Source organism: Aplysia californica, unplaced genomic scaffold, assembly GCF_000002075.1.
Source record: "Aplysia californica isolate F4 #8 unplaced genomic scaffold, AplCal3.0 scaffold00182, whole genome shotgun sequence".
Lineage (NCBI taxonomy): Eukaryota > Metazoa > Mollusca > Gastropoda > Aplysiida > Aplysiidae > Aplysia > Aplysia californica.
Genome location: NW_004797452.1, coordinates 448,891 through 462,347, shown reverse-complemented (window position 1 = coordinate 462,347; position 13,457 = coordinate 448,891). Strand labels below are relative to the sequence as shown.

General features: G+C 39.6%; 1 protein-coding gene across 3 annotated transcripts in view; it reads right to left on the bottom strand.

Annotated features, from left to right (window-relative positions):
- The window catches only part of LOC101854412 (regulator of G-protein signaling 7), a 49,595-nt gene extending 38,086 nt beyond the window's left edge, over nucleotides 1-11,509 (bottom strand). For 2 of the 3 annotated variants that reach the window (XM_005098412.3, XM_035969777.1), the window contains exon 1: nucleotides 11,217-11,508. In XM_005098412.3, coding sequence (XP_005098469.1) covers nucleotides 11,217-11,285 — 69 coding nt within the window. In that variant the 5' untranslated portion in view covers nucleotides 11,286-11,508. Of the gene's footprint in view, nucleotides 1-11,216 lie in introns of all 3 variants that reach the window. The other variant, XM_013082573.2, reaches the window with a different exon arrangement.
- Between the last annotated feature and the right edge of the window lie 1,948 nt (nucleotides 11,510-13,457).

Sequence of the window (13,457 nt, the reverse complement as noted above, 5' to 3'; positions counted from 1 at the left end):
GTGCGAGCGTGCGTGCGTGAATATTGTTCGTACATGCAGTAAAGCGCCGAGAGCTGTGTTCACACGGGAGCGGGAGCTTTAGAAATGATCTACATTATTATTATTACTATTATTATTGAAATGACCTACATTATTATTATTACTATTGAAATGACCTACATTATTATTATTACTATTATTACTATTATTATTATTATTATTATTATTATTAATTGCACCTTTAAAAAAACATATTAAAAAATCAACACACAAGCACGCAAAAACACAAGAGCACACACACACACACACACACACACACACACACACACACACACACACACACACACACACACATACATATACACACACACACACACACACACACACACACACACACACACACACACACACACACACACAATGTATAACTGCAAAACAACAAACACAAGACTTATCCTGCCGACCGTGTTTACTCCTACTTTATTTTGGCCTTCGTTATTGATTAGACGTACACGTAATTACCCTACCAGAAATAACCGTACACAGGTTTGGAGTATGGAACTACAGAAAAACGTGACTTTTGATGACATACGCACTATCAAGATCAGAATTGAAAATTGGTGTGTGATAGTCTATCTAAGCACGCAAATGCGAGCAAGCTTCTGCTTCTTTGACCTCGACAAATCCAGCATGGAGGAAACGTAGTGCTTTAAGGCCTAACAAACTTATTTGGCACAGTTATCAATAATGCAAACGGCGCTAAATTCTTGCGCCGGAAAGCTGGGAGAAGAAGGCTACGAGAAGATGGGGCAGCGAGCGTAGCTATCACATTAATGTGTCTCCGTGTCCTAGAGAAATTGACTTAGTCTCCTCTCGAGGGATTTCTTCTCTGACTTCACGGGGCATTTACCACCACTGGCCTAAAAAAGAAGGGTCGCTGGGCTATTGTGTGTGTCCCACGGTTAGAGCAACCACTTCTTTACCGGGAGATACTTGTTCAGCGGCAAGGGAGTTGACAAGCCCTTAGAACATTAAATTTAATATCTGCTGACAGCATGATTACGATTTCTGTTCGCAGTGACGATTTTGTGTCATTCCACACATATCTGGTTTTCAAAAGCAACCATTAAGCTGTACTCAATTTAATGTGTTTCATTTTTAACATGCATCATAAATAGGCCTCAGCTCGACTACCTTTGTTCTTCTACTGGACACGAGTCTCTCTCTCTCTCTCTCTCTCTCTCTCTCTCTCTCTCTCTCTCTCTCTCTCTCTCTCTCTCTCTCTCTGTATATATATATATATATATATATATAAAAATAAACTCATTAATACTTTTGATAACGCCCATAGTAGGCTACATTCATACAAAACACAACAAACAAAAAGAAAAGCATCAATAGGACATGTCCTATTAGTATTAGAGAGAACCAATTGCATGCAGACATTTCAAATGAAACAATCTTTCTCATAGAGACGAAAAAAGAATTACATGATGTAGTATCAAAACAAAGGTTTTTGTACTGACTGTAGTTTGGAAACTAAAGTTATTAAAGAAAAGGTTTCTTCTCACAGAAGAAAAGCTATTTGACTTTTGCATTTAAAAATATATGTTGGAATAAAACATTGACATACTTGTGAAAGGTAACCTAGAAATTGCACCATGGTACTGGATATAATTCATTGAATTAAGTATAATGACTCTAATATCAACATCCAATAGGATGAAATGAAGTGCTTTTCAAGGACACATGGCATCATCAGATGATCAGAAGAGACAGTCATAATCAACACAGAACACAATTATCGAGAGTAGGGATGCATCTGGGTCATGTCTCCCAAAAATACCTTCTCTCTCTCTCTCTCTCTCTCTCTCTCTCTCTCTCTCTCTCTCTCTCTCTCTCTCTGTGTGTGTGTATGTGTGTGTGTGTGTCTCACACACTAATAAATAATAAATGCATATATACACCCTTAAACAAAGTCTGTCTGTCTGTCTGTCTGTCTGTCTGTCTGTCTGTCTGTCTGTCTGTCTGTCTCTCTCTCGTGAGAATGATAAAATTAATCCAATGAGTCCACAATCAAAGTAATCTTGCTTCTCTCTTGATTAATTAGACAAGGTGTATGACATGTAGACCAACCTAGTGCTGAGCACATTCTCCCACATATTACATAAATACCAATAACACTTTGCTTACTTGGCTAATATCGTTCATAAACAATAAAATGATAACCATAGAAGACACTATGCATCATGAACTACATTGGTTCCCATGAACCACTTTCCATCCTGAAAACTTCATCATACACTTCAAAACCATATTGCACAGTGCCAGTTTCCAATGTTTGAGTCTGACATTCTCAATAAAAAAAAAAAACGATGGAAGAGGGAATTGACATGACATGACCTTTAAAGTGCAGTTTGCCAGATAACCAAAAAAGAGGACATTAGTATTACTCTCGTTAGTGACAGCTTTCTACTCCAGCTAGGGGACTTTAAAAACTGATGAAACATTTCTGAGCAGGCATTGTCTTTTAATTCACTTTTAATCATCTTTCCGGCTAGAAAATAAAAACAAAAACAAAAACAAATAGTGATGGATCACAGTAAATGCAAATTGTTTGAAAATACATCATGTACGTGCTGTCGAAATAACTTGAAGGAAACCTTCTGAGAACTGCTCATTTGTCTGATAGATACAAATATAAATACCACACTTTGAATTACATCTGAAAGGGTCAAGTTCTATCATCTCTGAAAAAAAACACCCCATAAGGTGCAAGTTTAGTTGGTAGTCTACCTGATGTTTGTTATCTACTTGACGGTCTACCGTTAGACTTATCTTTAATCTAACGACTGGTCTTATAATGGGCTTCTCAGATCATGGGTCTCAACTCGAAATTTTTAAAAAGGAGGAACTTTCCGCGTGATCGCAACAGAAGACCATTTTCGAGAGACTCATATACTGTTTAACCCGAAAGCTGAAATAAAAACCATCAATTTATCAAAGCAAGGTTATTTCTTACCAATTTGAGGGTTTGGAAGATCATTTCAAGTAAAAGAGTAGCGGTAGCAGAGGAAATGCGGTAGCTGAAATCTGCTGAATAGTGAAATATTGAGGCCCATGCAGATCATACACCTTGTTGGGTTTCAAAATGAAATTCAATGAAACCCTGAATCTCTCAGTCTCTTCTTATACAATTTAAAGTGAAGTTGGGTCCAGTCAATCAAAATGAAACATTTAATGATATACATGTAAATCCATCCCTGGATAAAAAAACATCACCACCGTTAACATATCCTCCCATCTTTGATCTAAATATTTCAACATCTAACTTTCAAAGTCTGGTAATTTGCTGTCGCGACTTTGTGAATCATAATCTTTACTACTGCAAAATTCTTTATTCTACATGTAAATGTATCCAAAGCCTGACCATTGACATCCTCCCGTCTGGTAACTTGCTGCTGCAACTTACTTGTCATTCATCTTTACCAGTGCAAAATGAAGCAATCCACCTACCCATACACCACAACTGTAAACACCACCATCTTTGATCTAAATGCCCTAAACACTGTTGTTATCGCTGTCTTACAGCACAGGTAAAATGTGGTTAATTAGGCGGGACTTGCAGTAGACCACCATACATCACAGTATTTGAGGTAGACTATTATCTAAAGCAGCACTAAACAAAAAAGGTTTCTATTTCACTGGTCCTTGAATGCTTTGGGGCCCTTTTCTTTAACTACTTTACGACAAACTTTTAAAAAATCAGTTGCAGAAAGTGCAACAACAAATTTTGCACGTTAAAACAACACACCTTAGAGACCGATAGAAAAAGGTAATAGGCAGTACAAAGAAAAGAGGGTGGCAATGTGTGCATGGGGGAAAATGGATGAAGAACAAGTGGTTGTAATTGTACGGAATAGAAACAATTGTGTCACATAGTGGTGGACTCAGGCATTCATCGACCCCAGTACAAAATCAGATAAAGTACCATAACATCATGTATGCTTGAAAATTTAATTGATAATTAACTATAATTACTCCTACAGCCTATCTAACACATCCACTGCTACTAAAATTTCCGAGTGGCACAGTACACAAAGGTCCCAAGCTGAATTTTTTAAACATAAAAACAAAAAAATTCCAGAAGCTAAAGAAGCATCACTGAAGCACAACTTTGTTGTAACAGGGGAAAGCAAATCAATCAGGAAATCTAACGAGGTATAATACATGCCCTCAGGATGTACACCTTGCGAAAGGAAGAATTTCTGAATGGTAAAACCAGACTGACACAAAAGATGAGCACTCAGAACACAATAAACGTTTTCAGTTTGGTAGGAATTCATTTTGAATTTTGCACAGGTGGTGGTTGAAGCCTACTCTTATATTTTGGATCATACAGGGACATGCTCAACTTGCACAAGGGACCTCCGAGATTTTTCGTCCTTATTCAAGAAGGCTAGGTATTACATCTTACCAACTCTAAGATCAAGGGTCTTACCGCTGTCTTTCAGCTACTTCCCTGATCTTAAGATCTAACACCTAGTCTTTTCAGATAAGGGCGAAAAATCTCGGAGGTCCCATGTGCAAGTTGCGCACATTAAAGATCCCTTGGTGGTCCAAAATTGGTAAGAGTACGCTTCAGCCGCCATCTGGACAAAATTCAAAATTAATTCCTATCAAACTCAAAATGTTTAAGGTGTCCCATCCCCTCATATGATCTTATGCAGTTGCAAACGCCATACACTTATATACTCAAAACAGTTTTAACATACACATTATCTCTACATATACATATAATAATATGTCTTTGTTGCACAAACTGTTAAAATGTTCCGTTCTTTTAAAATTATTTTGGAGTCTCCATAGCTTATTGAGTCACGTTTATCATGTGAAAAGATACACTTTCCACAGTACAGCACTGAGAGTACTGAGACAAAAACACTGCAGTCGGGCATTAGGAAGGTCCACTATTACACTCATTTCCCCTGTCACATGCCTGACACATAAACTCACTTAAGCCTGAGCTATTTTTCATCCAAAAACCATTGTAGCCTGACAGTTTTTGGATTGAATCATTAACCACGAAAAGACTGAAAGCTATCATAATTTTTGTTTATGTAACAAAAGAAAGAAACATTCTCTCACAGAAAAAGAAAACTAAACTGCATTTAATTTGTCACAATAGTTTTAATTTAATTTAATCAATATTTTGAAATGACATTTGTCTGGGTGTTACGCAATTTTTTACGCCCAATTAGTAGTAATAAAATCATCTATCATAAAATAACTGTCCTGCATGGAGTGTTCATTTACTTCTGTGTGTGGCAGAACATTCTTAAAAAAACACCCCAGAAACAACAAAAAAGCAGTTAATTCTAACTAGGTGTGGAAGCATGAAACCAAGTCCAAGAAGAGTATACATGATGCATTTCGCAAATTGTGCAACAGTACCCTGTTGCTACAGCTCTGTCTGAAGTCCACACTGAGATACTACTGTTCTTTTCTCACCTCGTGTATTGTTCCACTTGCAAGTAAAGATTTACTGTTACTGCTCCCACTACTAAAAATACAAGATTTGTATTACACTTGGACAAGACTTGGAAGAAGAAGAAAGCTATTCTGCTTCCTACTTTCACTTTCACCCAACTCCGACTACAACTGTTCATCACCTAAGCTTAGCATACAGCCCTATCCATAGATCTAGCAGCTTTCTAGTAAGTTTTTGAGGGGCATCGTGGGAGCTTTAGCCTTTTAGTTCATTATCACACCCTTCACTTCAATCATGTTTCATTTAAAGTCTTTGAGAGGCTATCTCTATTCTAAAAACGACCGTGGCTTTGCTTCTATCACAGAGTTTCTACGGCAATGCGGGGTGATTGACTTAATCCGTTACAGTTTTAAAAAGTCGGCAACAACCACTCCCCAGCAACATCCTACAACGCCACCTCCCATGCCCCAAGAAGATCCCAAAATCCCCATAGCTCTTAGACGCCTCCTGCCCCATAACAACCCTGGGTTTAACTTGGACACAGAAGTCATCGGACAGGGTGGCAGGTCTTTACGTAGCAGGTGTAGAACTGATTAAGTTGTTGAAACTTTTTGTCATGCTGTCATATGACAGAAGGCCCTACATCTTTTTGTATCACAGCACATATAACGACTCATCATGCATGTTATGTCATCAGTCTTTGTATTACCCGTCCAAAGACTTGGGGGGACATAGTGGAGTGAGTATGTTATGTGTCTGTATTGTCTAACGTATTGTATGTCATTGTCTCTCAGGTACTCTGATCATTGTTCCTGCTTGAATGTAATTAACGTCCCGGAGTAGAGAAACAAATGAGCGTCATCAAACTTCATTTGGCTCCACCGACGATTATTTCTGGTTCTAAACGATTGTTTTTTACGCACGTGCCGATATGATGTTTGCTGGCAGCGAGCAAGAGATATCAAACCTATTGCAAAACATCAAATTGTGGATAAATTCCAACATATTTCATTTAATGTCTTTGAGAGGCTACCTCTATTCTAAAAACGACCGTGGCTTTGCTTCCATTCACAGAGCTTCTACGGCAATGCGGGGTGGTTGAATTAATCCGTTACAGTTGCTTTAAAAGAAGTATTGTCATAACTTCACATTTTTAACAAACGAATCAAGTGGGTCAATTGTTGGCTTGCCACTTCCCGTAGCTTGTAACCAAAAACCACAGAGATATTGATCAATTAAGTGTATATCCCGTAAATACACGGGATTCAGCCACCGGGCCGGCAGTGGGTCCTGCGGGCCCTAAATACACAGGAATAGGCTCAAGCAAGTGAATTAAAAAAGCAATTGATGTTGCAAATTACCATCATGTGCTTCTATTATCTCACACATGGTCCAATGAACTATGCACCTCCAAATTTTCTACAATCTGCTAGCACTTTAGTGCAAAATTTGGGATAATCCGGTTTTGGCCCGAACGATAACTCAGGTAGTTTGGATTTTGGCTCTAGTGGACTGGGGGGGGGGGCATGGTGGAGTATGTTATGTGTCTGTATTGTTTAACGTATTATTATGTCATTGTCTCTCAGGTACTCTGATCATTGTTCCTGCTTGCATGAAATAAAGGTCCCAGCGTAGAGAAACAAATGAGCGCCATCATACTTCATTAGGCTCTACCGACGATTACTTCAGGTTCTAAACGATTATTTTTTTATGCGCGTGCCGGTATATGACGTTTGACGGGCAGCGAGAAAGAGATATCAAACCTAATTGCAAAACATGAAATTGTGGTCAAATTCAGGGAGACATGCCCACCTGAAACCCCCCATATCTTTATTAGGATAATAAGGTCAGGAAACCCCCCTTGTTAAAAACAAGTGAAATATTGTCTCATTTTGTACTGGTAAAAAGAGCAGTGCATCTCTTACTCTCTTTCGAATAAATCGTCGATAAGCCCTACCGAATATTTAAGTCAGTATGGATATCCAGTACTCTTGGGGCCAAAACCGGAGAAAGCCTAAAATTATTGGTATTTTTATAGAATCACTCCTGACTCCCATCTCGCAGCCGCTATCCATACCGGTTTTGTTTTTTCATTTGTTCAAGTATGCTTAATTTTATTTTCATAGAGCCCCCCTGAAATAACCATTTGTGACCTTTGTTAGTGCCAAAATCGTGTTCAGGGCCCTAAACAAACCCCGAAAAGGCTACAAAATAACACCCTTTATAAGATAGGAGTGATTTTATAAATTAATCAAATTGGTAAAAGTCATTCATCTTCAGTTTTAAGTTTTAGATAAACTGGACAAGGCAAGGGACTAGTTGATCATTAGTTTAGTGATAGTGGGGGAGGACTGATTTTTAAAAAAATTTGGAAGGAATTCCGTAACGAGCAACCACTGTGAAACAAAGCCAGGGGCGGATGGCACTCATATGACCTTTGATGCAGTTGCGAACGCCGTAAAACCTCTACTAAAACTTTTTAAAACCCTGGGGCTGTGCCACTGACTGAAATGTCTTTAGGCCATTCCCAAAGGGGGGACATTAACATTGTCTTTCATGTTCAGTAGAATTGTAAATGGGCTGATTCTTCATCAATGTCATGCTCAACTGTGCCTGAACTGCAACGGGGAACTGCTGCTTTTTCTTTCCTAAATCCTTACTATCACCATTCTTCCTCTACTTCTTTCGTATGTTTTTGTCACACTCTTTAATCTTATGACCCGCTATTTCCAGGGTGGACAGTCGAAGCACACTTCGTGCTGTTGAAGCCAGAAAGGGGAGTAGAGTAACCCTATTCCCTGTAAGATATACTTCTCTGATGACATTATCCACCCCTTGGCCCTCATATATATGACCTCTATGCAGCTGCGAGCGCCGAAAAATACTAAAACTAACAAAAGACGGTTAGCGTTTGGGGTAGGGGTAGGGTTTAGGGTAGGAGTAGGGGTAAGGGTAGGGGTTAGGGGTTGGGCCAGTGTTAGGGTTAGGTCTCTTCTATACAGTAGGGTAGGTTGGGACAACTTCGTCAGGTTTGTATAGTACCGCAAAAGTAACCGATACTGCTCCCGCCTTTATGAAAGAATACAGACTATCTTGGTATTGTTGTGTCAAGCAGCCATTCTACTTCTTGATTATTATGTTCTTTACACATTTGCATTCCGAATTTTCAACTAATCACGCCTTTGTGGTATACCCCCACATGGGGCAACTTCGACAAAGCTTGAGACAGTAGTGACAGGGGCTGTGGGTAACTTCAACAGGGGGCGGATATCTTCAGCAGTAGTGGGTCCTTAATTATGAAATTCAACTTAATGCACATGCCCCTCCCCTCTCTCTCTGCTGAATTCTCTGTCTAGATCTATCTCTCCCTCGCTGTCCTTCTCTTCCCCGCTGCCCCCTCTCCCTCACTCTCCGAGTATGCGCAAACACGAAGATAGATACGCACTCACATCATCAGGCCAACTAAGAGGTTCCTTCACCCTCTGATTTACTATTTTAAGGCGTATTTTAACCCTTATTTTAGGAACTTAAAGGGTAAAAGTCAATGTCTCATAATTCTATAGTAAGATTTTTTGCTTTTGCAAACATTTAACTCACACGCACATTCACACATACACACATAGAGTGACCATGACTATGATTGATTGACTAGAATTAGAGTTGTGTCCATTTGGAGGGGGGAAGAGTGGTGGTGGTTGAGAAGTTGGGTCTATCAAAAATAAAATAAAGTTGACAAACCAAAAGGGGTCAACTCCAATTATAATACTCCAAGAAAAATAGACCTGCCACTCTATGAAATCTAAAAGTCAGGATCTCAGTGGGGGAAAAAATTGAGACTTGGTGAAAAAAATCGGGATCAATGACAAGTCACTGCCAAGCTGACTTAAAAAATTCCAGCGGTGTCCATCATTATATCCATGTATATTCCCTCTGCGCGCGTGCGTGTATGTGGTATGTGTGTGTGTGTTTGTGTGAGAGAGAGAGCGTACCTGTGTGTGTTTTATCATTTTTTTAAAATCCATAAGTATCATGTCAAGGTTTCCTAGTCCAAGTGCTTTACACCTCCTCCCCCCCCCCCTCGGGTAAGTCCCAAAAGACGCTTCAACCAGTGTGCATGAACTTAAATTGACTCCGTCAACGACAGTCCCCGACACACGCGGAACTCACACGCCTAATTCATGTCACGTGGTGCAAAACGCGCGACACACGCGGAACTCACACGCCTAATTCATGTCACGTGGTGCAAACGCGCGATTGAAACAGTTTTACTGGCAGGTCTTGATGACGGGCCCAACTATCCAAAACTCGGACAAAGCATGTTTTGGCGAAAGTAGATCTTGAGAATGTCTTAAGTCGGAATGCCAAATCAATGCTACTTCAAATCCATTATAGTTGAAATAACACTTGTGAGCAAAGATCCAAGACAACTTTTGGTGAGTCAACTACTAAATTCGACATACATTTAGGAAAATAGTTCTCCGAGTTTCTGCTGACAAAAAGTTTAACGAGTACTTCCCACGACAGAAAAGAAGGCAAGAGTAAGATTTCAGAATAAAGGGGGGTAACAGGCGTAACAAAAAATTAAACCAAAAAAATTAGGGTACACGCGATCAAAATCGGAAAAAAACCGGGATGCTTGATATTTAGTCCAGGGATGAATGGCAGGTTTGGAAAATAAACTGATTCATTATTCTTCAGAGCCATCCCAAGGGTCACATTCCAGTCTTTCCACACTTCCGATGACAGACAATTTATGTTTACTAGTGTGTTAAAGAATGATGGGGGTAATCTCACGGCAGGGGTATACCAAAGGCACGACACCGGCAAATGTGATCGACCAGAATGTGGGCGGAGTTTCTGTTCTAAAGCAAGCCCGTGTTGCCGGAAACTGCGGGCAGCTGAGTAGTAGGTCGACTAATCGACTTCTGACACAGAAGGTGACTGTCGTGCATGAGTGTGGGTGTGTGTCAAATCATTGACTCGGCTTTAGGATAAGAGAAAGGGGGAAATGATGCTTGCCAGACGCACTCCACACCTACGTTTTAAAGAATGCAAACCCCCGAAATGAAATTATAAAGAGTAAAGCTCACGCACAACCAAAACTTAAAGGGGGGGTAATCTGCAGGTTTAATGCGTAATACATGCACATTTGTGCGTAAAGGGGAGCCCTGCCCTAGATCTAGAATCTAGATCTACCCCTACCCCTAGCCCTCAATTCTGCTCTGTCTCATAGTGGTCGCTCGTTACGGAAGTCCTCCCCTAGACTAGGCCTAGAATCTGGAGATCTCTAGATCTAGATCTAGAGAAATCTAGATCTAGATCTAGAACTAGATCTAAATCTAGATCTAGATTTCTAGATCAGTTTCTAGATCTAAATTGTAGTGTCACTTTTGTGATGTGAATGCGAGCATGAAATTCGTCAGATTTTGTCTGACTTAGAACTTGAATCACACAGATACAGCAAAACACGAACAGATTTATCTGATCTAAAATCTAGAGTAAGCACATTGGAGCAAATAAATAGAACTAGCCATGTAGATCTAGATCTAGATCTAGATCTAGTAAGTTCCTGTTGACGTTTAAAACCCTATTTATGCAAGGTATTTTTTGCGTGTGCAAGCACTGTTGTTTTGGGTGCTCATGAGCCAGTGTTTGCAATACAAAATGCAGAGAGGCAGAGGACAGTCGCAGAGATGGGATTTTTGTTACGTTGGCGCGGAATTTTGCAAAGAAAAGAATGCATTACCTTCTCAAAAACAGCATGTCGAGATTTTGTCTCACGGCAAGTATCCATCGCCCTTGTTCCAAAGACCATTATCCTTTGACAAAACAGATCAGTAATCTTTAAACCACCAGCAGAAATACATTTTCTCCTTCGCCCAATGCGGAAGCGACGTCTGCTGTTGGGAAGTTGACCTTGAGGTCAATCTATATAATTCACACCAATGCGAGATTTTGAAACTAGAATATTTTAGTTAAATCAAATTATTCTTTACATAACTTTACCGTTTTCTTATTTGATACACATTAGTCATTATCTTAAAAGAGAGGCACAAATAATAATGAGGATTGACAATAAACTTGCTGTGGCTGTCTTCAGACGCTATCTGAATTCAGTGTAAATACCAGCCCAGTGCAAAACGGCTTCACAACTCAATGTTTCGGAAGGCCTACAATATTTGCAGGGCAATTGGACGCATACGTGTACTTATTTTACTATATTTTTTCCTAGTCTTATTTTTCGCTTCTCTTATTTTCATTTCTTTTCGGGTCTGTTCTGTAGAATAATAATGTGTTTTTCGTACCATTTTTTTCTTTCTCTATATCTATATTCCTGAGTAAGGCAATGATGTGTCTGTCATCAGACCTGTCTAACTACAGTGAAACAATCTTCAGAAATTAGAAACGTAGAAGAATGTCTAGGTCTCAAAGTGAGTGGCGAAGTTGTAACGGAAAGCGCGGGCGTAACGGGTGTTGAATATAAAGAAAACGGAATGCATGGCAATCTTTTTAAAAAGCAGCAAATCCCATTTTTTAAAAATAATATGTAATCTCATAAGCAAAGGCGAAAAGATCAAACAAGTCCAACAGTTTAAACATCTAGGATAATAGCATCTGAAGCTAAATGTTCCACAGAAACAAACCAAGAATTGCAATAGCTAATAAGGCAGTTTCAATAAAATGAGCTCAATCCTGAAAAATAGAAACATCTCAATGATTGCCAAAAATGAAAGTTCTGAAATGCTATGCATGGTCAACCCTTCTATATATGGCTGTGAATGCTGGACAATCACTAAAGACAGTGAAAATAATAGAATCAACAGAAATGTGTACTTAGTTTCTTATAAGACTCATGCTGAGAAAATCGTGGAAGGAAAAACAAACAAACAAGAGAGTGGGCTACTTGATGAAGCCCACGTGGGACGCACACTGTGAAACAATCAGGTAAAGACAAATTTTGGGACACCTGAATAGACATACAGCTCTTGGACTTCTAGCTCTCACTGGCAAAACTGAAGGCAAATTAACAAACAGGGATGCACGCAGAACCTACTTATAGAACCTAAACAGACGAGTAACGGGGAAAGATCAGGGTAACGTAGATTTTATAAAGAGCATCCGAGCAAAGGAATGAATGGAGAACCATGATCGCCGATGTTTGCGCAGATCTGGCACTTGATAGTGATGATGATGATGATGATGATGATGATGACGATGATGATGATGATGATGATGATGATGATGCTGATGATGGTGACGATGATGAGGATGATGATGATGATGATGATGTGACGATGATGAATACCCACTAAGGCAACACAGAGAGCTGGTCTGCATAGAAATAAATGACGTACATGTACGTTAATCGTACCTGGCAGGCAAGTAGCAGACGCATGGTTCAGTAACGTCTGTCTACTCAGTTCGTGTCAGCAAAAATTGATCCCTTTTGTATTCTGTGTCCCGCACGTCTTCTTGTAGTGGGGGAGAATTTATATTATTTACTGTAGCTAGGGTGTTGTCTCTTTCTTTTCAAGTTACAGAATAAGGGAATTTTTTTTTAAAAATACGTTTTGCTCAAAACAGCATGTTTCCACATTTTATGTTATTTCCTTAGAAGTTAACCATTTGGGTTTCTCTTAGTTTGATTAAAGTATAATTTTTAGGCTAACCAGGCATCGGTCATGCAGGATAATATGGCGTGATCCGATGCTCTCCTTTACGGACCTCCTGAGCACTCCGTGCTTCTGTAACGTCTTGCCTTTTAATAACACGGAGCATTCTGGGGTATCTTTTGTGGAAGGCATTAACTACTGCTTGAATGCTTGGAATGGTGTGCCGTCTGTAAAGACTACGTCCAATTTTTGCAAGCGTTGGCAGGAAGGCAGAACAAGGCCTGCTCTATACACTTTGACTTTGAGCTTAGTGTCAAGGCTCAGTCCTCATCACATAAGTTGCTCTCTCTCTCTCTCTCTCTCTCTCTCTCTCT